Genomic DNA, 27,755 nt, shown 5'->3' with positions numbered 1-27,755 from the left:
TGGCCCTCATTCCTCATTAACACCACGGAGGCTCCAGGAGTGTCCAGATAGCCTGGCAAGCAACAGGCTATTTCTAAGGAGGCAGAGTGACAGGATCTCCCCAGCCCAAGCATCCTCTATCCCAGTGTGGCTCACAGACACAGTGTTAAGAGAAAGCAAACAAATACAACAGCAACAGCAGGAACACAGAGGGCACACACCTATCATCATGGAACCTGCACCACATCATGGCTTAGAGGTAAGCCCCACCTAGTTCCACAGTCTTTGCAGAGCTGAGAAAAGGTGAGACCACAGTATGCATGCTGGAGTCAACCCAGACATGCCAACCACTATGACCAAGAGGTCCAAGTAATTAGATGTGGACAAGAGTTTGCTTCACTCATGGTGGGCAGGAGCTGAAGGCTCTGTGACAATGGCTAGCTGACATCAACTGCCTGCAGATAGCAGCCAGATAGAACAGCAAGTGAGCACATGCTTCTGAGCCCAGCAAGATTTACCTTCAGAAAGTATGATCTTTTCTTCTATGTAGAGCTTCTAAAACACTCAACTTCAGATACCTGGACTTTTTCTTTTAAAGACAGTTCCCCAGTGTCTAGAAAAACATTTTTTACATATGGGAGGTCTCAACATTTCCCATGGTAAATCCAGGATTTTAAGGTTCCTAACTCTTATTCCATCACAAAGTTCCTATTTTGTATTTCAACAGAGACAATAGTTAAGTTCACCTTTCAGAACTTATTCTGAAATAAGCAAGTACATTAAACTGCACCTGTCTGTCTAAAAACAGACAAGCCCCACCAACGAGTCTCTGAGGTCTCTCTACCCGTCCAGTGCCTGTATAAATACCACGTGCCCACTATGCTCCTGCTGTGCTGTCACTGGGATAGACCTGAGAACAAACAGCCCTGTCTTCACGGAGCTTAGGATCCTGCACAACGACACCTGTAATAGGTGTGAACATCAGAGGACCTAATGCGAAGGAACTAGAGCTGTAAGTGGGAGCCAGCTGGTCTGTTCCAGGCAGAAAACAGAGCAAAAAGGCCCCAGGCCAGAGGTCAGAATGACACAGTCAGAGTACTGAAAGATGGGTCTGGACAGTGAACAAGGAAGTGTGTTGAGAGCTCCAGAACATTCCTGCTGGCAGTAGGGGCTATTGGCATTTCCTTACCAAGTACTATATTTGGATCACTCTTTGCTTCAGATATTTGAAGATGCTTTTAGAACAAGTGTGAGCATCTGACCGTAAAGAGAAAGGTTATTTGCTCTGACACAGGTCTCCTTGGGAGGCAAGTGGCTTGAGAGAAATTAAACAAAATGTGTAGGTCTGAACAATGTATGCAGTGCCACTTTGCCATGAACAAAGGAAGAGGATGCACTGCGGGGAGGGGGTTTCTGAGTAGGTCTTATAGGAGATGGGAAAACACATACACACCCAAAGCTGACCTGACCCACAAACTGAATTCTGAAAGAAAACAGACTCTATTACTTTTGAATTGAACATGGAGTAGGAGTTCCTTAAAAAGTAACTGCAGTAAATGAGGCATTCAGATAGCTAAATGTCACTGTTTCCACCTAGCACTGGCTTGCAAGATTTACTAAGTTCACAGTGCAGTTTCCCTACTGTATACACAGAGTTTCTCCAACAGCCATTTGTAAGTTATGTCACGCAAATGGCACAGGAAGACAAGATATTTTAATCCTGGGAGGGAGTAACAGCTAAGGAAAAGTGGATCCCTAGAGAGGTGGGGAACATGGAAGGCATGAGTTTTCAATCTCAAAGCAGTAGTAGATGCGCAGTAAAAAGGGTGAGGTATGTGCTGGAGGCCACAAGACAGGACTGCAGACTGAGGCAAATGAACTGGCCTGAAGCTCCTAGGACAATGACAGTCTCAGACAAGAGCAGACAGACCCTGCCAGGCACCTTGACTTTCCTTTAAGAAGGTGAGCAAGCACAGGCACCTCGTTGTGCAAAGATTTTCTCAACTCCAACTACTCCCAATAGCTGTAATTTACAAGTTTTTGGTTGATAAATTCACACCTTTTCAGACTAACAGCTGCCACTATTAGTGAGCAAATCGCCAAGTCTTTTCAACAGTGGCAGCCAGTACCATGTGGCACAACCAGGTGGCAATCCAGAGGTGCAAAGAAACCAGCTCCACCATGAAGCCCAGGTGTGCCAGCTGTCCAGGGGGTTGAACACAAGACAAACTGTCAAGGGATCAAAGGTCACAGCCACCTTTGGGCATGGTAGTGTACACCTTTAATCCCAGGACTCAGGGTAAAGGCAGAGGCAGGAGGATCTCTGTGATACCAGCCAGGACTACATAGTAAGACCCTGTCTGAAATAACAGCAACAAAACAACAAGAAAACACTCACAGCCACTGTTGTCACAGGAAGTGACCCTGACACAGAGAGGAGTAATACTTACCGTGCAGAGCAGGACTCCTGTTCCGGAATGTGAGAACTCGTGAAACACGGAGGTTCTTTCCTGAAGGAACAGGAAAAGCTGGATAAACTCTTGAGAGAAATGCTAAGAGGAGGCTTTAAATTCATACAACTTTTCCAATTTCCTTTGTTCTAATCCCCCCCCCCCCCCCCCCCCCCCGCGCGCACAGAGAAGTTCAGCGCAAAGAGGAAGCGGCTTCTTTATATCTCATGAGATGTATTTGTATGAATGAACCTCTGAGACCAAGTAAAGCAGCAGAGCCTTGTGAGCACCCATTTCAATGAGCCAGTATCAATGGGGCACTGCCTTAAATGCCATTCATTCAAAAATACCAGCACCAGCAAAGAAGGCCCCCACTTAAAATATTCTTAGAGAAAAATTAGTGCAGAGCTTAAAACTGTCCCCAATCAAGTCCAGTTTTTATCTAGAAATTATGCAACCCCAGGTGAATAAATTAGGCACACAAATCAAACATTCCTAGTGTACCACACAAATATTTACTGATTTCTTTAGAGGCAGGGTCTCACTATGTAGCCTTGGCTGTCCGGGAACTCACTCTGTAGCCCATGCCTGCCTCTGCCTCAGGAGTGCGGGCACTAAAGGTGCATGCCACTACACTTAGCTGAAAAAATTAATTTAAAAAATAATCTCTTGGGCCAGGCATGGTAGAGAATACATATAATCCCAGACAGAGGCAGGCGAAACACTACAAGCCTGAGGCTAGCCAACATACCAGAGTTCCAATCAGCTTTGGAACTGAAAGTAAACCTAAAAAGTGTGACCTTGTCTCAAAAGAAGCAAAGAAATAAAACAAACAAACAAACAAAAAAAATCAAACCGAACCCCCCCCCAAAAAAAACAAAAAAAAAAACCAAAAAACCAAAAAACAAAAAAAAAAACAAAAACCAAAACAAAACACAAAGCCCAAATCTTTGCTAGGCATGCAACTTCACCATTTATTCGAGACAAACAAATTTGTGCACTAACTAATGAGTTGGATGTGCTTGCTTCTATGCTAAGAATTCCATCGTGGCCGAGTACCTGATTACAGAACAAAAGGCATCAGCAGTTGTTTTCAGAGTGAAGAACAGCAGCTGCAGAAACCCTAGTACTACAACATGGCAAACACACGCTCAGCCTTAGTTCAGAAGTGTTTTCTCGCCTACAAATCTGAGGACCTGACTTCAGCCCCCAAGAAACTACACCACGACCCTCAACAAAAGCTGGGCATGGCAGCACATACTTGTAATTCCAATGCTGAGGAAGTAGAGACAGGCAGATACTTGGGACTCTCTTACAGAGACCTGCCTTTAAAAGGGTACTGAGTTTCTGAGGAACAGCCCCTCACCCTCACACACTGCCACACACCTACACACTTAAAATTATGTCCTATCTCAAGCCAAAATTCACTTAATGATTTTCTATGAAACCTAAACCAACAATTTAAACATCAATTTGTAAAATCAAACATTTTAACAAAATACCATTTAAAGACTGTATTTTAAAGATTGGTACTTACATGATAAAAATAAAGATAGGGAAATATGGTAATTAAATTTGGTTTCCATAACTAAACCATTGTTTCTATAAGAGAATAAGAGTTTGTGTGCACAGCACCACTGCAGTTCCACAGAGCAGTCCGAGCTGAGGTTTCGGGCAGCTTTCATTCGAGTTGTGTAGCATGTGCAGTGCAGTGCAGTGCACACACTACATGTTCAAAACCAACACTGCAGTGAAGTCACATGAGGGACTTCATGTTCTCGAACCTTTTAGTGTTGCTGTGTTTTCACAGCCTCCTTACACGCAAGTGCAGGAAGTTGTGCTCTAGAGGAATAAAGTAATACCAACTTTTTCTACAGACCAATCTTCTAAAATTAAAAATTCATAAAAACTGGCTCGAGAAATAGCTCAGTAGTACTCCTTTACACGCAGGAGGACCTGGGCTTGGTCCCTGATATCCACGTCCAAAGCACTTGCAACCCCAACACTGCTGAGGGAGACAGGCACATGCCTGGGATTTGCTGGCCAGACAGTATAGCTTAACTGGTGAGCCCTGGGTTCCAATGAAAGACTAATCAAGATGAAAGACTCCTGGGGAACCAGACCCAGGGTGACCTCTGGCCTGCACAAGCACATGTCTAGCTACACCTGCACTTACATGAACATGACTCACATACAATTTATAAAATTACTAAACCAGGGTTGACTCACACTTGTAATCCCAGTACTAGGGAGGTTAAGGCAGGAGGACTTCTCTTTTCAAAGGCCAGTTTGGGATACAAATTGAATACTAGGCAAGCCTGGGTTACAGAGTTAGACCCTGTCTCAAAAGAACAAAAATACCCATAATAATAACAATAAGCTAAAATTATACATTTTAATTATAGAAAATTTGTATTTATATTAAAGGAAGAAAATAAAATCAGCCCACACTGAAGCATGCCATAAGTACCAGTAACACCTCAATACTTCCTTTTCTATGCCCAACAAAGCCGAACATGTGGTTTACAAACACGATGCCTCACTATACTGTAATAGGCTTTAATCATGAACCAATCAAATGTAAGCATCTCAGCCGATAAAAACCCAAAGACCATATCTCATGCAGTAAAATAGGATTCAGTCAATCAGCTGCAACATTATTTCATGGCCAGTGTTTTGCTATCAGGTGAGCCTCTTTTAAATAAGTTTCTGTACTCATCAATGGCTCCCTTAGTTAATTTTTAAAAAAGAGACTCGTGGGGCCAAAGGTGAGTGAATCCTGAGGCTTCAGCATGAACCAAGTATGTCTCCAAGTCACAGTGCAGCATACACCTGAGATCTAGTTATATCTGCCACCAACAGATAAAATACAAGATCTACTAACAATGCTGAAAGGATATCTCCCCGTGGGCACTGGCACAGCCCTATTACACTACGGTGAACAGTTCTGGTCATCTGAGGGCGTGCACTCTGTCCCATGGCTGCAAGGCCAGGGCACCATCAAGGGATACAGCAGCAGGGGCTTTTCAAGTCTCAATGTAAGTAGGAGAGGTTAAGGAACTCGCCTGTAGGACAGGCTCATAGTTAGAGGAGGACACAGTTAGGGTGTGGCAAGGTCCAAGCTGGATGGGATGATGGACATATGCTGCATGGTCTCTATAATATTTATTACTATATCATTGAAACAAAACTAGAAAAGTAAAAGTGTGAAATGTTTCAGACACTAGACACGATGTATTCACATATGGGGTAAGAAAAAAAGCCTACAAACTCTTGGGTTTTCACTACAACTACAATATATCTCCAAACATCAATGTCTCTAGTCATCCAGGGAGGCCATTCTCAGGTCTTGGGACAGTCCAAGATAACACACCAGAAAGATGTAACTGGGACTGTTTGGAATTAGTCTAGAAAAAGACACTTAACTCTGATAGATACAGGACAAGAGGCAGGGATACTACCTCCTGCGTTCTTTTTAGCTCATGGGGAATCTGTGAAGATGGAATACTAATAATTATTAAGTTGTGAGGACGTTGAACTATCCCTAAGAAAATTAAGACCATCAGGCCGGGCGGTGGTGGCGCACGCCTTTAATCCCAGCACTCGGGAGGCAGAGCCAGGCGGATCTCTGTGAGTTCGAGGCCAGCCTGAGCTACCAAGTGAGTTCCAGGAAAAGGCGCAAAGCTACACAGAGAAACCCTGTCTCGAAAAACCAAAAAAAAAAAAAAAGAAAATTAAGACCATCAGCAGATAATGATTGCTGAGTACTCACTACGTGCCAAGCTCACCTGCATGAACTAGATGGTAGACCAACCCTATGAAAGAACTACCACCATCACCTGACTCTGGAGAGTTGGAGACAGGTACAGAGTTTAAATTCTGATCTCAAGTCAGACAGTCAGTAACAAAGCCAGAGCCAGAACACAAGCAGTCTGTCCCAGAAGGCACACCATGCAGGACTACCATGAGGTGGACAGTCTGAGATCATTTAACTAGGGATCTTTCCTTATCTAATGAAACCCCGTGAGTCTTTCAGGTTCATAAGCTACTCAGCATCCTCAGCCACCTCCTGCAGAATGGCTCTGGAAATGGCAAGTGCCTAGAGGATTAAAAACCAAGTTTAAAACAAAACCCAAAACCACACACATGGTACTCAAGAACAAAACCAACTGACTCAACCAATCAGGGAGCTGAAAGCATAATAGGAAATTAACAAAGCTAGACTATTCTGTGACTTCTATGTATCTAGTGGCAAAGAAGCTGTGTCCATGAGTGACCTTCAGCAAGGTCACTTTCCTGGGCCCCATGTCCTTAACTGTTAAAGCCAAAGAACAAAGCCATGAGGGGACAGACCTGTTTCCAATCACCTCAGACCTCAGCTGTCTCTTTTAGCTTTCAACGTGTACTGGTCTATGCTAGCCTGACTTTGAGCTTTCAATCTTCTAAGATGCCTGAAACCTCATCACAAGATGGCTCTTATTTCAAACCTCTGCACCATCTAGGAGGGAGGTACCCCACCCATAACAAAGCCTAAGGATGGCCTTCTTAAGAGCCTAGGAGGGAGGCTTCCACAGAACATCTAAAGGTAGGGAAGGGTACCATTCTTCAGGACGCTCACTCTGCAGGGAAGAAGAGAGACCAAAGCCTTTTGGTGTGTAGTACCCTCTCCCAGCCCAAAGTGCTCACAGAGTGCAGCGCTGTGTCTTGTTGACAATGACAGCCGCCGCGCTCAGCAGTACCATATGGGATCCACAATTTAGCTCCATTAATGCTCTTAATTTGAAGACATCAAGCCCTAATTACACACTGGGTACTAAAAAGGCAAAAGCCTTCCCTGGTGCCAGCTACTTAGTGCTACTCAGTTGCCGTAACAGCTGGCTGAGGTAGACGCAGGCCAAGCAGGCCTGTGAGCTCTCTCAGGTGGAAGAGGCAACTCTAGAGCAGAAGCCCAAGGAACAATAGGCTCCCTCACCAGCATCTACCAGCAGCTCCTTCATTCTTGGCTGTTTTTTTCCTAGCCCTGGAGAGCCTGAAAAGGACACAAGTGCATCAGGACTCTCTATCTATCAGGCTCATGGCATGTGGGGTGGGGAAAAGCGGGCTCACCTCCTGTTCCATGTTGCCGTGCAGCCGAAGGAATTTCAGTGGCCAGGAAGCAGATGGTAGCTGCTCTGAAGTGGGGGCCCCTGAGCGGCAAGACAGGGTGTGAAGGAAGAGGCTGTAGTGGAACTCCACCAGCTCACAACTTGAGAAAAAGACAATCATCTTCTGGTCCTTCTCAAACTACACAAACACATGGGGAAAGTAAGCACATGGCCATAAGCATAGATGCCCTTAAAATGAGCACGTCTCTAAGGTCCATGTACATGCTGGCCCCGATTTGGAAACACAGTGACACAGGCTTTAATTATTAAAAAATACCAACATTGATATTCCACTCCACAAAGACAACAGAAAGGAAAATGACAAGAGCTCCAACCTCAAAGAGAAAATGTACTTTAGGGTAAGCTGTCCCTTACACTTCGGGCCTGTCAACCAGCAGTAATCCCTGCCACAGTCCCAGTGTGCAGTGACTCCTATAGCTATGATCTCATATCCCAGAGTCACCCCATGAATCTGGTAAGCAAATACACCAGGTCTAAGAGTCTGCAAGAAACACCTCACTCCTGCATGCCTCTGTCATTTATGGTATTCCCCTAATGTTAGCTCCAACAAGGTATATCAAATTTAATGCTATGATCCCCACTGCCCTTAACTTGGGGTTCTTCACCACTGTTTTGGAATTCATAATCTCTCTCTCTCTCTCTCTCTCTCTCTCTCTCTCTCTCTCTCTCTCTCTCTCTCTCTCTCTCTCAACAAAGTTAACAGCCCCTTCCTTTCTTGTTTTGGGGCTTTATCTCACTGCTATGTTTACCCAGCCCAAATGAAGTATGTGCTACTTCCCTAGATCTGGCCAGATCTAACCCACAGTCCTACCTTGCACTTCTGCAGGATGAAGGCTGCAAGGAAGACAAGGCGCAGCTTGCTGGGAACCAGCACCACATGCTGGTCAAGACTCTCTGGTATGGCAAAGCTGTCCAGCTGGGTATTAGCAACTTCCTTAGGGTTGGGCTGGTCCCAGATTTTGTCCAGGACAGAGATACTGACTGGATTGTGCAAACTGATATCAGCTAGCCGTGTTACACCTTGGATACAGAAAGAACAAAACAGGTGGTCACATATGCATCCCAGAGTACTCACCCAGGTTTTTCAGGAAAGTCCAGCATTGACCTACCCTACTGCCACGTTGGTGGGGGTAATCCATAGCCCAATGCCCATCTAGGGGAGCATTTTCTATGCCCTCATCAGATATCTGTACCTCACTTTACTAAAGGTTCTCTGGTCACCACAAAACCATAGATTAAAATACTTCCATAGACTTCTTGGCTGCAGGCCTTCTTAGGGCCTTTACCCAAAAAAGTGAGGGAATGAAACAATTCCCAAATTTATTTGATCACAGAATCCCTTTTCTGAAGATTATCTCTAAAGACTAATGTTTCTTAGTAACACTTTCAAAGTCACGCAAATGGCACCTAACTCATGTGTATCATACTGTGGCCTAGATCAACTAAACCACACACGGCCATGAAAGCACTGGTCGAATCTACAGTGACTCTTTATGCAGGGTGAAACAGGTGAAATGGTTCTGTTTTCTAAGCCTTAGTTTCCCATCTACAAAACAACAAGAAATTCTTGCAAGTGTAGAGGAGTCAGAAAGGAGCTAGGGGATGTGGACTCTTAGTGAAAAAGGAGGCTCATCACACTAAAACTAGTGCTGAGGAGAACATCACCTGCACAATGGGACCTGCTTGTGTCCCACCATCAAGTAAAACCAAATGGTGGCCAGCCTGCCTCCCATGCACCCTGGTGTGTGTACCAGCAGCCACTTCTCTCCTCCCAGGTCCCAGGTGCTGGCCATGCAGGACAGAAAAGGCTGTCCCTTACCCTACTTAGGGCACCTACTGGCATCAGCCCACAGCTCCTTCTCTACTCACCTTCTGTGAGTGTCGCTGACAGCAAGACATTCTGCCGTTTCTGACACTCAGCATTTACAGCATTCAGAATCACTGTGATGTCCTTCTCAAAACCCAAATCCAATATCCTGAAGGTGGAAGAGAAGGACTTTAACCCAGGCAAAGAGGAAACCTGACACTATTGGGCTACAGAATTGTCCCTGAAATGGTAGGACAAACAGCCCCTTTCTCCCACCTTCCCTGCTTCCTAGACTAGGCTCACCTGTCTGCTTCATCCATAACCAGCCACCGTATTCGACTAAAGTGAATGTTCTTCGTGGATTTTATATGATCCACCAGGCGCCCAGGAGTTGAGATAAGGATATTTATGCCTTTGCGGAGTCTGTTTAAATCATGTATCATAAAAGAAAGTATGTTAAACACTGTAGCAACAAAAATACAAGCAATAGGCAAAAGAGACAGTCATTCTGTGTCCAGCACAAATGCCTAAGCCTCCAGTGAAAACAAACAGGTGAGATTTCATTCTTCTGTGTATAGAACTGCTAAGATTTAAAGTTACACCAAATCATACAAACTTTACTTTGAAAGGAATTTTTAAGCATATGACCCAATGCATTTTTATCTGGTTCACTGATCTTTCTAGAACATCCTGTACAGATGGGCATCTAGCCATTTTTTTTTTTTTTTATTTTAAATTTTGTTTTTTTGAGCCAGGGTTTCTCTGTGTAGTCCTAGCTGTCCTGGAACTCACTCTATAGACCAGGCTGGCCTCAAATCCACAGAGATCCGCCTGCCTCTGCCTCTCATGCGCTGGGATTAAAGGAATGCGTCACCACTGCCCAGCAAGATCTACTTTTTAAAGATTTATATACATTATAGTTTTTTATGTAGTATATGTGAGTATGCCACATAAGTGCAAGTGCCCACAGAGGCCAAAAGAGGCCCGTGAGCTGGAATAACAGGCAGCCTATAAGCCACCCAACATGGCATTGAGGACTAACTCTGGTCCTCTGGAAGATTAAGTGCTCCTGACTGTTCTCCAGCCCCTTATTTTGTGTGTATGTACACTTGGGTGCCCATGGAGCCCAGAGGGGGCGGAGATTCCTTTGATCTGAAGTCACATGTGTCTCTAAGTCACCTCCTGTGGGTATTGGAATCCAAATCCGCAGTAAGCACTCAACTTCTGAGCCATCTTTCCAGTTCCCTAGCCAGTTCTTTAAGGCCTCTGTACCAGAGAACCAGGTGAACAGATATATATAGATATAGATATAGATATACATATATCTATATATCTGTGAGGACACACATTCTGACTGTGAGGACACACACATTCTGACTGTGAGGACATACATTCTGACTGTGAGGGCATACATTCTGACTGTGAGGACACACATTCTGACTGTTTGTGAGGACACACATTCTGACTGTGAGGACACACATTCTGACTGTTTGTTAGGACACACATTCTGACTATGAGGACACACATTCTGACTGTGAGGACACACATTCTGACTGTTAGGACACACATTTTGTTAGGATGTTTTTCTCATATTGGGCCCTCTGGGTAGCTGTCATAAAATGGGTATGAGCTTTGCCTCATAGATGATGTAGACTGAAGCTTACTTCTTTTTAAACTTATTCTTGGCTAATGTAAGAATATATACAATGTATCTTAGTCACACCCACCCCCCACTCTCCATTCCCTCTCCCCTCCTAACTTTCCTTAGCACATTCTTCCCGTTCTTTACAAAAAAATCATTAACTTTCCTGTTCCCCAAACAGCCATAATCCCATTATTCTATAGCAGAAGACAGAACACAATCTTGCTTGGCTAGGTTTTCTTGTTTTCAGTCAAGTGTGGCAACACGCCTATGCTTTGGCTATGGAATAAAGGATAAAGAGTGTGCAATGACATATGTACCTTTGGGCAGAGGATCTATGACAATTTTTGTCACTTCCAGCAAGAAACTAAAGTACAATGGCTGAAGCTCTGGCAATGATCCAACGCTATGAGGGACCCTTGTAAATAGAAGCCTCCACAAGGACACAAAAGATGGAGAAGCCACAACCTGGCCCCTATTGCTGTTGTTTATAGCTGAGTCTAACCTGACCAACATTCTTAAGTGTCAAGCTTTATGTTCACTCTCAAGTTACAGACAATTCAAAGAGCTGGTATAATTGCTAAAGTGCTATTTACCCATCTAACAATTTTCTTTTCTTTCCTTTTTTTTTTGTTTTATTTTGTTTTTTTGTTTTTTGGTTTTTTTCAAAATAGGGTTTCTCTGTGTAGTTTGGTGCCTATCCTGGATTGCGCTTTGTAGACCAGGCTGGCCTCAAACTCACAGAGATCTGCCTGGTTCTGCCTCCCAAGTGTTGGGATTAAAGGTGTGTGCCACCCCCCCACCCATCTAACAATTTTCTAATGACATCCATTGCAAGCTCCAATGCAGAACGAGAATCAAGGCACTAAGGTTGTGCTAAGCATTAAGGAAATTATCACTCTGCTTATTGTTGCTGAATCTCAATGTAGCTCAGGCTAGTCCTAAACCCAGTACGTAGCTGAAGCTAGCCTCAAAACTCCTGATCTCCTGCCTCAGCTTCCCAGTGTTGGGATTACAGATGCAGACCAGAAGGCCCCACCTATCTTCTTGTTTTTACAAATCTAAACAGCAAAACCAGTTCTCAATATGCACCAAAGGGAGTCACATGCAGGGGTGCACACCAAACAAGTGCCCTGTGGGGCCCCAGTGGGTGGGTTAAGCAGGTTACAGCACTTTCACTAACTATATCAGAAGGGAATCTGAGATAAACAGCACTGTCTCAAGGTGACTGCTGACCTGGCCTGGCTCTGTATGCGTGGACCAAAGACACAGTAGCAGAGGAGGCTTTCTTGCATGCCGAAGAACCAAGTGTTACTGAACAAGACAGCAGAAAAAACTCCAAGAGGAATAAACAAACCCATTTCCTCCTACCTAGCCTTTTCTGATTTCCTCTTCTCTCCGCCCATCAACACTCCAGGAACAATCCAGGTGAATGGCTACACAAAAATACCAGACCACGATCAACATAAAGCAAGCCCCTCTCCTAGAAGCAGAGCTGATCCTAAGTTCCTAGCATAAGCCAGTGTGCAGCAGGGAGCACTTGGGCTTTATAGTGTGTGAGGAGTTTCTGCGAAGATGCAGTCTGGTGGCACTGAGGTACCTGGGGTCATTAGCTGCAGTGCTAGACCAGAAGTACTGTCAGGACAAACGTGAGCTTGTAAAATAATCTAAGTAGCCCTCCACCCCGCAACGTTTTTCCTCACGGTGTCCAAATAGAAAATATACTTCAGGTAAGCTCACTGTTTTGCAAGGGGGAAAAAAACCTAAGCAATACATTCTCCACTCACTACTAGAGGAGAGAAAGGAAAAACAGACTCCTGGTCAACTTTTGTGGGCACTGAACCTTGGCTTGGCTGTCTTCTCTCTCCTGAACGTCCTTACAAGTTCTTGCTGCTTTCCATTGGTTACCTGAGGGTTGGGCCTCTAAGTCACTTCAAGTCAAATGCACCAACAATAACACTTAACCTTTAGCAACTACTAGCACTCAGGAGGCAGAGGCAGACTGATTTCTAAGTTCAAGGCCAGCTTGGTCTACAGAGTGAGGTCCAGGGCAGCCAGGGCTACATAGAGAAACCCTGTCTCAAAAAACCAAAAAAGTTACTGAGGTCTGCCAGTGAAACCTACCAGCTGCTCTTAGGGAGGCCCAGAGGCACACTGGGAAGATGAGACAGGAGCCCTTCTCACTTTCTGACAACAGAGACCATGCCACATGGCTCTTCTCTCCCAGTGTCAGAAAGGAAGACAGCACTGCCTCACGGCTTCGCTTACCTTGAGCAGCTTCTGGATGGTGTCAAAGCTTTGCAGAGCCAGCTGTAAGTGTTAAAAGTTGGAGACAGTGAGCAGGGCCCTTGCTTCCTTTTTATACTTTTTAAGAAAAGACCATCTAAACTGATCAGGGTACAACCCTAGACCTCCAGGCTCAGGGCAAGTAATCTTATATAGAGAATCCCCCCTGAAATACTCTCTTCTCAAACGGGCTTTGCAATCTGTCAGTTTAGGGTATGAGGGTGAAGACATCACATATATTTCTTACACATACAAAAAATAGTGTTTTGTGCTCCCTCTGCTGGCTCAAATTCCCAAAGTGTCACACAGAGAAGTTCAAGTCTAGAACAGTGGCCTGATAGGCACTTAGGGAACTTGGCCATCCATGTCTTAAAGCTGCAGCAGGCTATCTGAAAATAGAGGTGATCATTCCCAAGTTTACAAAACAAACCCAGGGAACCCAATGGATATAGGACAAGTAAAATTAATATAGGTGGCAGTCAATAAACACCATCAAAACAGCCCGTACAGAATCCTGTCCAAGGTTATGTGTTGTCCCCACATGTTCAGTGTGCATGGCATTCCAGCAAAGTGACAGGCTTGCTGCTGAAAACATTTCAATGTGCCTCCCTGCGTGTGCTCCTTCCTGGGACAGAGTAGAGAAAGGACAGAGCAGGCTGTATGAAAGGCTGACCAGAGGGGCTGGCTCAGCAGTTAAGAGCACTGGGTGCTCTTGCAGAGAACCCAGGTTCAGTTCCTAGCACCCACAGTGGCTCAAAATCACTTCTAACCTCAGTTTCAGGGATCTGACACTCTCTTCTGGCCTCCATGGACTCTGCACACATGTGGTTCACAGGCAAAACACTAATACATATGAAAATTAAAAAAAAAAATCTTGAAAGAAAGAAAAGCTGTCTAGAAATTTCCTTTTTCCTGTAAGTTCTCCATGGAGACATTTGAAATTGCCCCTGTGGACACATCTTGCAGCTCTGACAGAGGTGATTTCTACTTAATGTTCATGAAGAAGTAAGAATTAATAGCGCAGTAGCTTCATTTAAAAAAAAAAAAGTTCAGTTTTATATTCAAATGTTTTCAATTACTTTTAAAAAAATATTTAAAGTATAAAAATGCAATTCTTTGCCAAGCAGTGGTGGCCCACACCTTTAATCCCAGCACTCGGGAGGCAGAGGCAGGTGGTTCTCTGTGAGTTCAAGGACAGCCTGGTCTTTAGGGTGAGCTCCAGAACAGCCAGAGTTACACAGAGAAAGCCTATTTCAAAAACAAACAAAAACAAACAAACAAACAAAAAAAAACACAAAACAAAAAATGCAGTTCTTTTAATTCCTTCTGAAGGGTCATTAATTTAAATGTCACTAGTTTTTTAGACAATGAAGAAATGTCTTCTCATACCTAGCTCATAATGTCCAAAGAGCACTTAAACCTTCCTCCTTGACAACAATCAGCAGAATGGTTCCCAGGAGGAAATGTGAGGGAAAGCATGCACAGTGGCCTGTTCAGCAGGGAAGGGAGTGGGGAAAGCACTTCAAGTCAACAGGCCATCACCGTGCACACACAAACTTCACCCTACAAGCCAGCTGCTTACCTCTCTGGTGGGCACTAGGACCAAAGCATAGGGGCCGTCACTGCGCTGTTGAGAGAAAAAGAAATGCCAATAAGTAGAGTGCCAGGTACAGGCTGAGGTAGGAGAGTTCTAAGTTTTCAGTTCGAGGCCAGCTTGAACTATATGAGATCCTGTCTGGAAGGAAGGAAGGAAGGAAGGAAGGAAGGAAGGAAGGAAGGAAGGAAGGAAGGCAGAAAGAAATTTCATGAGGAGGACCAATGAAGGTCAAACTGTGACAGAAGAGATTTATGGGTGGCTAGCTAAAATTATCAGAAACATACGAAAGAAAAGGAGGAGACAAGAATGTCCGTTACAGGGGGCTGGAGAGATGGCTCAGTAGTTAAGAGCACTAACTGCTCTTCCAGAGGATCCGGGTTCAATACCCACCACCTACATGACAGCTAACAACTGTCTATAATTCCAGATCTAAGGGGATCTGTCACCTACTTCTGACCTTTGTGGGCACTGAACACATACGGCACACAAGAAATAGTACACAGACATGCAGCCAACATACCCATGCACATAAAATAAAAATAAATAAATATTGAAAAATTTTTAAAAAAAGAAAGAAAGCCCGCTACACCTATGATGATAGACTACTGTGCCCCACTCTACTGAACAGGAGGAAGAAATGTGTACAGAACTGGAAAATGGAAAACAAAATTATAATCACAAGAAGATGATGATAGTTTATCTTAGATGGGGGAAACTATAACAGAATCAGTAAGGAATTTCAGTTAAGTGGCTGAGTGCAAAACATAAAAATCAATAACCAATGGGGACTGGAGAGATAACTCAGTAGTCAAGAGCACTGGCTGCTCTCCAAAGGACCAGGATTCAGTTCCCAGCACACACATGATGGTTCACAACTGTCTATAACTCTAGTTCCAAGGGATCCAAGACGCTCTTCTAGCCTCTACAGACAACGACACACATGATATACAAGTGCATATGCAGATAAAATATACACTTAAAAACAAAAACCTAGCCAGTGGCTGTGGCGCACACCTTTAATCCCAGTACTGGGGAGACAGAGCCAGGTGGATCTCTGTGAGTTCGAGGCCAGCCTAGTGTACAGAGCAAGATCCAGGACAGGCACCAAAACTACACAGAAAAACCCTGTATTGAAAAACAAAAACAAAAACAAACAAAAAATGAACAAGAACAAGAACAACAACAACAACAAAAACCCAAAAAAGCTAAGTGAGGCATGGTGGAGCACACCTTTAAACTCATCACTTGGGAGGCAGAGGCAGGCAGATCTCTGTGATTTTGAGGCTAGTCTGGTCAGTATAGTGAGTTCCAGGTCAGCCAGGGCTACATAGCAAGACCCTGTCTCCAAAACCAACAAGAAGCGGGGTCAGGTGTAGTAGCATACACCTACATTCCTTCATAGCATTCAGGAAGCCAGAGCAGTGCAGCAGGAGAGTGAATCCCAAGCCCTCCAGGATTATGTATCACGACTCTATCTCAAAGAAAAAAAAAAAAAAAAAAAAAGGAAAACCAACCAAAATTCAATGTCTTCCAATATAAAAAATTAGAAAATGTAGCCAGGTGGTGATGATGTACGCCTTTAATTCCAGCACCCTGGAGGCAGAGGCAGGCAGATCTCTGAGTTTGAGGCCATCCTGGTCTACAGAGTGAATTCCAGGACAGCCAGGGCAATACAGAAACCCTGTCTCAAAACGTAAAATAACAACAACAAAAACAAACAAACAATATTAGAAAATGTAATGAATGGACAACTTCACACAACTGCAATAACAACAAAAGTTACAAATATTAGGTGTGAAATCTATGAGGCATGATGGCTCATGTTTATGTAGGAAGCTGAGGAGAGGGACCTGAGTCTGTGGCAGGCCTGGACCACACAGGGAGAAACTTTTTAAAAAAAGAGAAAATTCTCAAATCTATATGAAGAATAATTAAAACATACCTGAGGGGCATTTTTTTTTTTTAAAGGAAAGATATACCTTCTCCTTAGAGAAGATTCAATATCATAGTGACTGCTCCCTAAATGAGTTCAGGATTGTAATGCAGTTCTAACAAATGCCAGAGGGAATGTGGGCAGAAGAGCTGCACACAGACAATTCCAAGGTAAGCATCTTTAAAAGTGCAAAAGCCACTAAGATATTTGCGGGAAACATATCCCCACGAAGTAACTAAATACTGCAGCAGTCACAAGGTAGCACTGGCACGCAGAGGTCACAATAGCAACTGGGGTCTGGAATAGAATCACATACAGAAAGACTTGTAAAGCAGCCGGCCAGGCATGGCCAACCAAATACCACACTGCTGGCAGGCACACACTGTAAAACCCCTAACAGATCAACTTTGGCATTAGCTATTAAAACACAACTACAAATCCCACTCCCAGGAATTATTCCTACATGTCCACATGTGTGTAAAGGAGCTAGAGACTATTTCACAGATGTGTTGTTTTTCTGGACATAATGTCTAAATGCCACTCGCCAATACAGCCATGGCTCAGTATTTATGGCCCCACATAATGGGAAGCAGAGGGAGAGGCAGGGATCTGAGCTACAAGGGACCCTGCCACAAAGCAGCAATACAAGCAAGCAAGTACAACCATGGCAGGCCAATGTGGCACAGTGAGAAACCACCCAAGGCACGACAAGGACCGCAACTGCAATCCCAGGAGGATAGAGTAAGGGTGGCTTTGACCATACCCTGCATCAGAAGGGCAAATGACATCATATAAACATCTGTGTCCTCAGCACAACACAGAAAGAAATAACTCCACATTAAAAGGCAAAGAGGAAGTATGCAGTCAGTCCTGTTTGATGGATATGACAGGCTGTCCCTGGAAAGAGACACCCTTGTGTCAGGAGGCATACTGAACCTCTAGAGAAGTTGAGGCTTTGTTTCCACCCTATAGATCCTTGGAATTCTTTGAATATTTTATTTTTTAGACATGTTGACTCTAAACAGCAATAATAAAAATCCAAAGCAATGTAGAGAAGGTGCTATGTCAATGGTGCCTTTCTCATCAAGGGCTCAGAGGGCATGACGAGCAACTTTCGAGGGTGAAGGATGGGCTCAGCAACAAATCCAATTAGAGTTTGGTTCTCATGTTCTGCATTGGCAACATTTACTCAGGAGAGGAGGATTTAGAATTCAAACCAGAGCAGTCTATACTCAACACCAACTTTGTGAGACTGTACTGGAGCCCCAGCGAGGGATAGTAAACATGCGAGTACAACAGGATTAATGTGCCACCATGTGACGGTAGGAGATCCTGACATTTCAAGAGGTGTTACTACACAGACAAGAAGAAAGAAACATCAGTTCCTCACAGGGCGTGAGGACGCGTGAAGCAGGATGGATGTGATGTTAAAAATCAGAGCCAAAGCCAAAATAACTGGGAGAGAGCAGACACTGAAGGTGCCTACTCCACGCCAGCCCCTTGGCTGGGAACAGTCCAGGGTCCAGGACTAGCTGCTTATGGCTTCTAGGTCACATCATTTTATGATGAATTACAAGGGGCTACACTGAATACAACTAGAAAAAGTGAATTAAATTGAGTCTTACAGGGGATAGATGGCTTAGCAGATAAGAGGCTTGCTGCTCCTGCAGACAGACAGACAGACAGACAGACACACACAGAGACACAGACAGACACACAGACACACACACCCTGTGCACACAAGGTGGCTCACTGTAATCCTAGTTCTGGGGATCTGACACCCTCTTCTGACCTCCACAGGAACCAGGCATTCATACATGCAGACAAAACACCCATACACATACAGTGAAATATGTAAATCTTCAAATTGGAGCTTATTAAAAACTTGTTTTTCATTTTATTTATTTATTTATTTATTTATTTATTTATTTATTTATTTATTTATTTTTTTGAGACAGGGTCTTGACTGTATAGGTCAAGCTGTCTTTAACCACCATCCTTCCAAGTGTTGGAAGTACAGGCATGTGTCTCCATGTTCAGTTTGGAAAACCATTTTTTGTTTATGGTTTATTTATTTGTTTTTTTTTTTGAGACAGGGTTTCTCTGTGTAACAGTCTTAGCTATTCTAAGTGAATACTCTAAGCTAGAACTCTCTTTGCAGAGCAGGTTAGCCTCAAACTCAGAGATCCGCCTGCCTCTGCCTCTGGAGTACTGGGATTAAAGTCGTGCGCCACCATGCCCAGCTTGGAAAACCGTTTTTACAGAACAGTTTAATCTTTGGTCTTAGTGATGTTGAGCAAATACACAACCACACGGCCTGTTATTAATCATTCTGAATATAAGCAGATCCAATCATTGTGTTTGAAATGGCCACATGACAGTGTGGATGATGACAGCTAATACCTAGTGATCAACTCCGGATGCTAGGTCTCAACACGTCACATGAGCACCTCACTGTCTTGTCATAACCCTGGGAACAAAGGCATAAAAGGATCTGCCCAGTTGTACTTGGGGCAGGAGAGAATGTGAATTGAACAGGCACAGGTCCTGGGCCACCTCTCAGGCCAGGGTTGAGCAGAGTCTTCCACCTGCCTGATGTTGTACGTCATCGAATCTCTTGCTCTCAGTTCACCATCTATAAGAGCTGGGCTCCAACTGTAAGATTCACTTCAGCTCAAATATTGTCAAACTCTACAACTTGTTATAAAGAAACACAAAAACCCCTTTACTGGAAAGGTATGCTAGAATCTTAAGGGTGAGATTTGGCCACAAACATTAGCAAGTTATATTCATTCTTCTCTGACTACACGCTAGGGACAAGGCTATGCACTGTATATGAATCGGCTCTCCGTAAAGTTCTTCGTGGGGGAAAGTCATTTACCCTTAGAAAATAGAATTCCTCACTTACCTATCTCAGAGAAAAACAGTATTAACAATTTGCTGACCCATACTCATATACACTGTCTTAGTTTCCTTCCTACTGCTGTGATAAAAACACCAACAAAAACAAGTTGGCTTAATTTACAGTCCATCATGAAATGAAGTCAAGGGAGGAACCTGGAGGCAGGAGTTGACACAGAGGCCATAGAGGAATGTTGCTTACTGGGTTGTTCCTCATGGTTTGCTCAGCTTCCTTTCTTATAGCACCCAGGACCACCTATCTAGGGTTGGCACCAATGAGTGGGCTGGGTTCACTCATGTCAATAACTAATCAAGACAGTGCCCTAGAAACGTGCCCATAGGCTAATCTGATGGAGGCAATTCCTCTACTGAGATTCCTTCTTCCCAGATACGTCTAGGTTTGAGTCAAGTAGACAAAAACCAACCAGCACATATGTGTACACACACACACACACACACACACACACACACACACACACACACACAGAGGAAGCACTAAATGGACATTAGATTTGAGGGGGGAGGTTGGGAGGTAAAAGTAGGGGGCACAGAGGAAAAACCAGATCCAAACATTATATGCATGTAAGATATAATATATTAGATAAAATATTTAATTTAAAAAATTGCCAAGAAAGACATGGTAGCATATGCCCATAATGGTAGTACTTGGAAGGCAGAGCAGGAAGGTCAAGAACTCAAGTTTAGCTGCATGAGACCCATTCTCAAATGACAAAAAGCCCACCGTTTACTAGTGTCATTCTAGTTAGCTATGAGCCACAACACAAATCATCATTTGTGAAGCCGCAGTCAGAGCATGCGGCTCCATAGCCTGCATTTCTTCAGCTAACACAGCAGGAACACTTGTTCAAGTCTACAAAGCTATAAAGAAACTCCACTTTTAAACAAATTTTAACCTATTCATTTTGAAAGCTCAGGCTTTTACAAGAAAAGGGAAAATGGACAAGTCATACAATTAACTCTGACAGTCTCAATTTCTATGTATCATCATTCAAACTACAGAATAATTAGCAAAACCAGGAAGTGAGCACTCTTCACCTACAGCCCTCATTCAAATCTCATCAACTGACCTCTAGGTGATGTGTTCACCCAGACCCCATGTATGTTACCGCCATGCTTCCTTTGTCAGGCTCTGTCTGGGACAATTCTTCAGTATTTTTCTTTTATGCCATCAACATTCTTAAAGACTGCTGGCCAGGAATTTTCGCAGAGCACCCCTTAATTGGTTTTGTCTCATGTTTCCTTGAGATTAAATTCATTTTAGGCAAACAACAACAACAAAAACAAACCACACAAATAACATGTCCTTCTTAATACTGGCTAAGAGTGGCAGCCGGGGCTTCCTGTTACAGTTACTGTCTTTCCCATCTGTTCAGAAGTCCTTGTATGGACACCTGAAGGAGGCCACAGAGATACCATTTCTCATCTTACTGTCAACTACTCACTTCAGCCTCTGATGATCCATGCCAAGCGTGGCTATTCCAGCTTCTCAATTCTCTTCTAGTTACTGATTCAGTAAATTACCTAAGGATCTGCTGCTCTAGTGAGACCTCTGTCAGTGTGCACTCACCCAACACCCTATCTCTGATCTCACCACTGTCTCTCAAGGGAAAGTAAGGGCACTGCACCTGTGAGAGTCTGGGCTAGAAGATGAAGTCTGTGCCCACACTGACAGCAGCCAACTGGACTTCTCCATCCAATGTTAGCTAGTCTTTAACCAGGCATTAACCATGTTTCACAACTAAGAACAAATTCTAGGGAATGCTGACTATGTAGCAGCCTGACTGCTAAACCCACTGATAAACCACCATGTTAAATACAAAGTCCAGCTCTCCTCATTCAAAAGTAAACACACTAACCTGTAAGGTTGTAAATTAATTCCGCATGATGTACAACAGATATGAGAATATATGGACAGGGGCCAATCAAAGCATGTTGGAGTATTTCCCTAACAGTAATTCTGTAGGAGATCCAATGCTGGGTACTGTGTAAGACAAAGGGGAAGGCCCCCAAACAGGGTAGGAGCTAGCAACAAAGCTTCACCACAAATCACAGCCCAGATGACAGAGTCACAGAAATGAGGTGGGAATCTATGCCCACTGGTACTTCTACGTGGCCTTGGCTATTTTACTTGCCTACACTACTAGGATCACAGTAACCCCCACAACTTCATGGCAGAGGATGGGGAGTCAAGAAAGTGGCATGTGAATAGCAGCTGGCACATCTGGCACACTGGAAGCCTTCTACCCACATGCCCTACACATAGACAGCGGTGACTGTAATGTGTTTATCCCACTCCACTCTTGGCAAGCTCACACTTGATTCGATAGGAAGAGAGAAAACAATGCTATGTGCGGACAGTCTACAACTCTAGTATTACCACCACGTTTCAGCAGCATGGGCACAACAGAGCACAGAAAAGAAATACATTTTCTGCTCACCTGTATTTTTGATGTCAGTGCTTGAAGGGACTGGACCACAGGGATGCAATAGGCAAGAGTTTTACCTTTTAAAAGAGAGTGACATCAGTGGGATGCAAACAGGCTCTGCTTTCTGTAAATAATGCTACATCTGGGAGAAGGTAAACTGCATGCTCTACATCTAAGAGACACTTCACCTGTCTGCCATGACTCCTAACTTTGCTTTGTAATTTAGTACTTCAAAAATCCCTGAAGCTTCAGCTCCTTAGGTCATCAACAAGGGAGGTAATGATGTTTCTCAAATTAGACACAAGCTCAGCCTGACAGTCATCTGTGGAAGCTAGGAGATGGCTGCTCTGAGGTTCTCCCTCGGCTAAACAGCGTCTGTAGTGCTGGTGTGCCAAGTGTGAAGCCAAGCCAGCCCCTGAAGACAGAGAAAGATTAAAGGAAGCTGTAGGCTTCTCAACATGGCTCAGCTGGCAAGAAGGCAAGAGTGGATCAGAAGAGTAGACTAGAGAAAAAATGGTCTATCCCTGACATCGACTGTGCTCAGGCCAGAACTGCTTTCAAGCCATAAACATTAACTCCATCCAGAGTGAAGACTGACTGGCCACTCTGGCAGCAGGCACATAGAAAGCAGCAGAGCTCAACTATGAATACCCACTTATCACTACTGACAACAGCAGCATCACCACCTTCCTTCATCTATAACAACTTCAGGCCTCCCATCAAAAGCAAGCATGGCCACCCTCCCCAGACAAGACAAAACTGACTCTGCCACCACAGACACATCCCTGAAGAGCCTAGCCCATGATGATGGGCTAGGTGCCATGGGATAAGGGGCAGGGTAATCAGCAACTGACCTGAACCCGTCTGGGACCGCACAAGGGCATCTCTGCCTTCCAGCAGCACTGGGATACTCTGCTTCTGAACACTGGGGCACCCAAAAGAGAGAACAGACCTTTTCTTTATCACACAGCTCAGTCATGCATGCAGACAGATACACGGTTTACTTGACATACAAATACCCTGTGTTTGGCTCTGCCTACTTCATTGAGAGAAAGTGCTGAGAACACTCTGGTGATCCGAATGAACTTTTTAAACTCCTGGAACTTGACTGAAAGTGGGGAAGCAAGCTAGAGATTGGCTGCAATATTGAAAATTAAAAAAAAAAAAAAAAATTGTCAGGGCACAGTGGTGCACGCCTTTAATTCCATCACTCAGGAGGCAGAGGCAGGCGAATTTCTGAGTTTGAGGCCAGCCTGGTCTACAAAGTAAGTTCCAGGACAACCAGGGCTACACAGAGAAACCTTGTCTTGAAAAAAAAAAAAAAAAAATTGGGCATACCAACGAATCAGAATCACTCTCAAAGTACACTACACACCTTCCTGCCTGTTGTGTGACATGTGATTGGCAACAAGTAACACAGGCAAGATTTCCAAACAGCAAAGCAAAAGGAGGCTTTCAGGTCACCCAAGTAGCAACAGCAGCTCCCTCGGAAAAACTGTCACACATACAGAGAACACTGTCAACACGTACATTAAATCCCAAGCCCAAACTGGACAGAGAACTCATTTAAATTTGGTTCAGCCTACAAGAAAACCAAGCCAGGCATGATGCATATGCCTTTAACCCTAACATTTGGGAAGCTGAGACAAGAGGAAAATAAGTTTGAGCCAACTGAGCTGGGCTATGAGACTGTCTCAAAAACAAAAGCAAAACACAATGGAAAAAGCTGGTGGTTCTTTACTCTTCTGTATTCTTGCTTCTTACTTATGCAAAGTGAACTGTGACTATACAGCTCACTGCTCATACTTTAACTCTGAATTTCTCTTTTACAAGTGTCTCCAATCAGCAAGCATTTAGAATACCTTTTCAGTATCCCACTATAACCAAGCCAAATTTACTCCCATTTTCTGACTGACCTTATTTTTATTGCTAAGAAATAACATGATCAAATACTGTATTTTGGCCCAAGTCATTTTCAGAGACACCCTGATGGCAGGTGTCCTAAACCAGCTGTCTTGCAGTAGGGAGCTGAGTGCAGAAATGGAAAGAAACCTGGTCTGCCTGCAAGCAGGTGGGGAGCCCCATAGGCTATGTCAAATGCTATGTCAAGCCCTCCAGCAGTTTGTGCTGTTCCACAAATGTGCTCTGTCCTCCATGAACAATTGAGATTTCATTTGTATACACTTATGAAACCCTAAGAAAAATCAAGAATAGCCTCAGCCTCTTACCTGGTCATAGTTGACATTTTTAAGACTGTATTTATTGTGGATATCTAAAAGAGAATAGCAAAGTAAGTATTTATCAATTTAATGCAAATATATTCAATGACATAAAGACAAAATGCTGGAGTGACAACAGCACTTGACGTTTATGACCAAATTAAATTCCACTAACCCAGGATTTCCAACTGGAGGGTAGTTCTGCCCTCTACCCTACACAATCTGGAGGATCTGGGGTTCTTAGAGCTGGGTTCCTAGTTTGTAAAATTAGGGTGCTATTACAAACTGACAATGCACAAGGCAAGCCTCACAACCCATCACCTAACCCCACATACCTGAGCCACAACGCTCAGGCTGAGAAGCAATCCTACACAGCCCACCAGAAAGAAGAGGCCAATGGTGCCCAGCTGACAAGGGAATCCAGGCTTGCAAGGGAAGGTGTTTGTCTCTCCTTTTTCACATAACTAGGAAACTCACTCATGGTATTAAACAAAGGGGGAAAGTAAGATGCCCATTTGCTCACTGAAAACACACTTTAAGCAGCCTTTTCTGCCTTCATTCTCCAAAAATGTGCATGTCCCTTGACAGTAAGAGCCAGCTTAGCTCCCTTGCCGAGGCCACAGAGACACCTGCACCAGTTTCACCACCTCTCCCAGTAATTAGAAAGCTTCTTTAAGCCGGATAAATGAAGTCTGGAATAGAAACCAAACTGGGTGAGGAAAGTCAACACTTCTTAAAAATCACAGGGGAGAGAGAGGAGAGTGAGGATGGCAACCCGTGCTGCCATCAGGGAGCCCATCACCTGAGTTCACTCGGGTAGCCAAGGGCAGACACAGACTGAACAAGAACCAGACCACCAGAGCAGGCTGGGATACTTACGAGGTGTGGGTGGAGGTCCAGCTCCTGGAAAGCTTCTGGAGAGAACACTTGCTCTCGAGCCTGCTTTACTACAGCTCTGCAGAGGAAAGACAAAGTATGCATCAGTGCCAAGGTGGCAAAGGAAAAGGCGGCATCCGTGACTGCTCACACCCGAGGCACACCTGCACCGCAAGACACACCTGCGGAGTTCTGGGATCTCAGGATTGTTTTTAAACAGAGACGAAGTCTTGATGCAGGGCCTCTCCTGCCTTCCATTGCCTATACTGTCCAAGTACTTCTTTGGAGGAAACGTTCTGTGTGCACCTCCCTTAAATGTTCTTGGAGTTTCTTTATCACTGGCTTTCTTGGCTGAAAGAGAGGATGCTTCATTCCTCCGTTTTGTTGGTGGAGCATCACTGGACACTTGGTGCTTTCTCTTGGTAGCCTCTGTTTGCTGCGTTGTTCCCAAAAGGAAAGATCAAGAAGAGGTGCATTAGTCCATGAAGACACTCCTCAGAGTGAAGCCTGACTGCCCACAGAATGTATCTCTTCCTGCAGAGATCATTATTGCCCCATATGCCAACCATCAGTTTAGGGTTTACAACCAGACTCTGGCTTCATCTGAAATGGGGGGTGGAGGAGGGGAGAGACAATCTCAGTCCATTCATCTACAAGACCTCCATCCATCTAAATTGTTAAGTCACCCAAGATGAGAGTGGGGATCAGGAAGAGAGAAGTGTCCTGCCAGCTGACATTAACCAGCTCAGTCTATTCTAAGGAAAGCAAGAACCTATCTTGTGAAGCACGCATGCTTACTAGTCAAACCACACCCCTAGGAGCCCGTTTTGTGTGAGCACAGAGGCACACAGGGAAATGAAATCTGCTCTTTTCTACCAATAAAGGATGTTAAGAAGAGAATGAAGAAGCAAATGGGATGCTGAATCCTAGCTCATGCCCAGGAAGCGGAAACTGTCATTACTGTTCTTCCCTAGGGCTTGGATCTGTCATCCTCTCCCCTCAAGCTGCTCAGATTCAGATGGTCTGGAGTCAGTTCCTACTTGCCGTCCCCACTCCAAATGAGAGTGCCGCTCCATCCATCACTTTCATCGTATTGTTTCCAACCCTCCTCGATTCAGAGTCCCTGCCTGACTGCTGATCATAGACATACACCATTAGGCACTTCTTGCCTGTTGCTTATTCTCACAACACAAATGTAATTAAAAGCATGGTGCCCAAGCTTTCCCTAGAGCAGTGGTTCTCAACCTTCTGGTGGCAACTCCGGGGTCAAACAGCCCTTTCACAGGGGTCACATATCAGATATCCTACATATCAGATATTTACATTTTGATTCATAACAGTAACAAAATCATAGTTTTGAAGTAGCAACAAAATAGTTTTATGGTTGGGGGTCACCACACCATGAAAAACTGTATTAAAGGGTCGCAGGCCAATCTCAGGTTCAGGAAGCTTTTCTACTAAGACAAGACCTGCCTCCTTGAGCATCCAGGTACCAGTCTGAAGAATGTTGCTGCAGCAAAGCAGAGCAAGCTTATGGCCTCCTTTACACACCTTTCCTTTTCCCTGCTTTGGACTAAACATACCAGGCAGTACACAGACCCTAGACACCACAGCATCCTACCCACCCTATACGGGTTAGTCAAGGTCTCTCTAAAAGCAAGTGTCAGAAGCCAGCATGGTGGCTCACACATATAAGCCCAGACCCATGAGACTAAGGCAGGACGACTGCTGAGTTTTAGGCCAGCCTGGACTACAAAGTGAGTTCCAGGACACCAGGCTATAGAGTAAGACCCTGCCACAAACAAACAAGTGCTTGGAGTGAACTGAAGCAGGTTCTCCACCGCTGTTAGGCTAACACTGGAAAATCTGCAGGGAGATCGAGGAAGCCTCCAGAACACAACCTCTCCCCATCTCCTCAGCTTCAGGTTCACCTTTACCTTTTGCCAGTTTTTCTTAAATTCCCAGAATGGACCATGCTCTTCCATGAAAATATATGCTGAGATGCCTGATTAACTATATCCTATTTGGTTAGAAAAATATCATAGTTATGGTTTTTGAAGGCTATATATCAAAATGTTAAGTTATTTCTGGGTATGTGACTATAGGTGGGGTTGTATCTTCTAATTTTTCTTAAACTGTATTACTTTAACAACAAGGAAAACATCCTTAAGAAAAAAAGGTTTTCCACAGTATGAAGACAGAGCAACCCAATTTAAGCTGTAAAGGTCCTTCCAAACCCAGTGTATTAGCTACCCACCCTGAGTTCCCACTTTGACCAAATCTGCTCAGCACCGCCTTCCACTTCCATTTGGATACATAAACTGAAGCACAGATGCAGTCAGGCCTCTATAGACACCTGCAGCATCTTTTTTATTGGTTTGTGTGTGTAAGCATATATGTCACGGCCAGCATGTGGAGGTCACAGGACAACTATGAGGAGCTGTTTCTCTCCT

The 27,755-nt window shown here is 44.2% G+C and overlaps 1 protein-coding gene across 2 annotated transcripts in view; it reads right to left on the bottom strand.

Moving 5' to 3' along the window:
• The window catches only part of Ddx31 (DEAD-box helicase 31), a 71,539-nt gene that overhangs the window by 41,563 nt on the left and 2,221 nt on the right, over positions 1–27,755 (bottom strand). For both annotated transcript variants that reach the window (XM_059259919.1, XM_059259918.1), the window contains exons 2-14: positions 25,485–25,738; positions 25,306–25,381; positions 24,436–24,479; positions 23,062–23,132; positions 22,220–22,284; positions 14,912–14,956; positions 13,312–13,353; positions 12,415–12,479; positions 9,705–9,824; positions 9,464–9,570; positions 8,406–8,614; positions 7,536–7,712; positions 2,430–2,489 (exon numbers count right to left, since the gene is read on the bottom strand). In XM_059259919.1, the coding sequence (XP_059115902.1) occupies positions 2,430–2,489; positions 7,536–7,712; positions 8,406–8,614; positions 9,464–9,570; positions 9,705–9,824; positions 12,415–12,479; positions 13,312–13,353; positions 14,912–14,956; positions 22,220–22,284; positions 23,062–23,132; positions 24,436–24,479; positions 25,306–25,381; positions 25,485–25,738 (1,335 nt within the window). The remainder of the gene's footprint in view (positions 1–2,429; positions 2,490–7,535; positions 7,713–8,405; positions 8,615–9,463; positions 9,571–9,704; positions 9,825–12,414; positions 12,480–13,311; positions 13,354–14,911; positions 14,957–22,219; positions 22,285–23,061; positions 23,133–24,435; positions 24,480–25,305; positions 25,382–25,484; positions 25,739–27,755) is intronic.

Source organism: Peromyscus eremicus, chromosome 4, assembly GCF_949786415.1.
Source record: "Peromyscus eremicus chromosome 4, PerEre_H2_v1, whole genome shotgun sequence".
In the NCBI taxonomy this organism is placed as follows: Eukaryota; Metazoa; Chordata; class Mammalia; order Rodentia; family Cricetidae; genus Peromyscus; species Peromyscus eremicus.
Note: the sequence above shows the minus strand (reverse complement) of the source record. Positions and strands in the feature narration are given on the sequence as shown.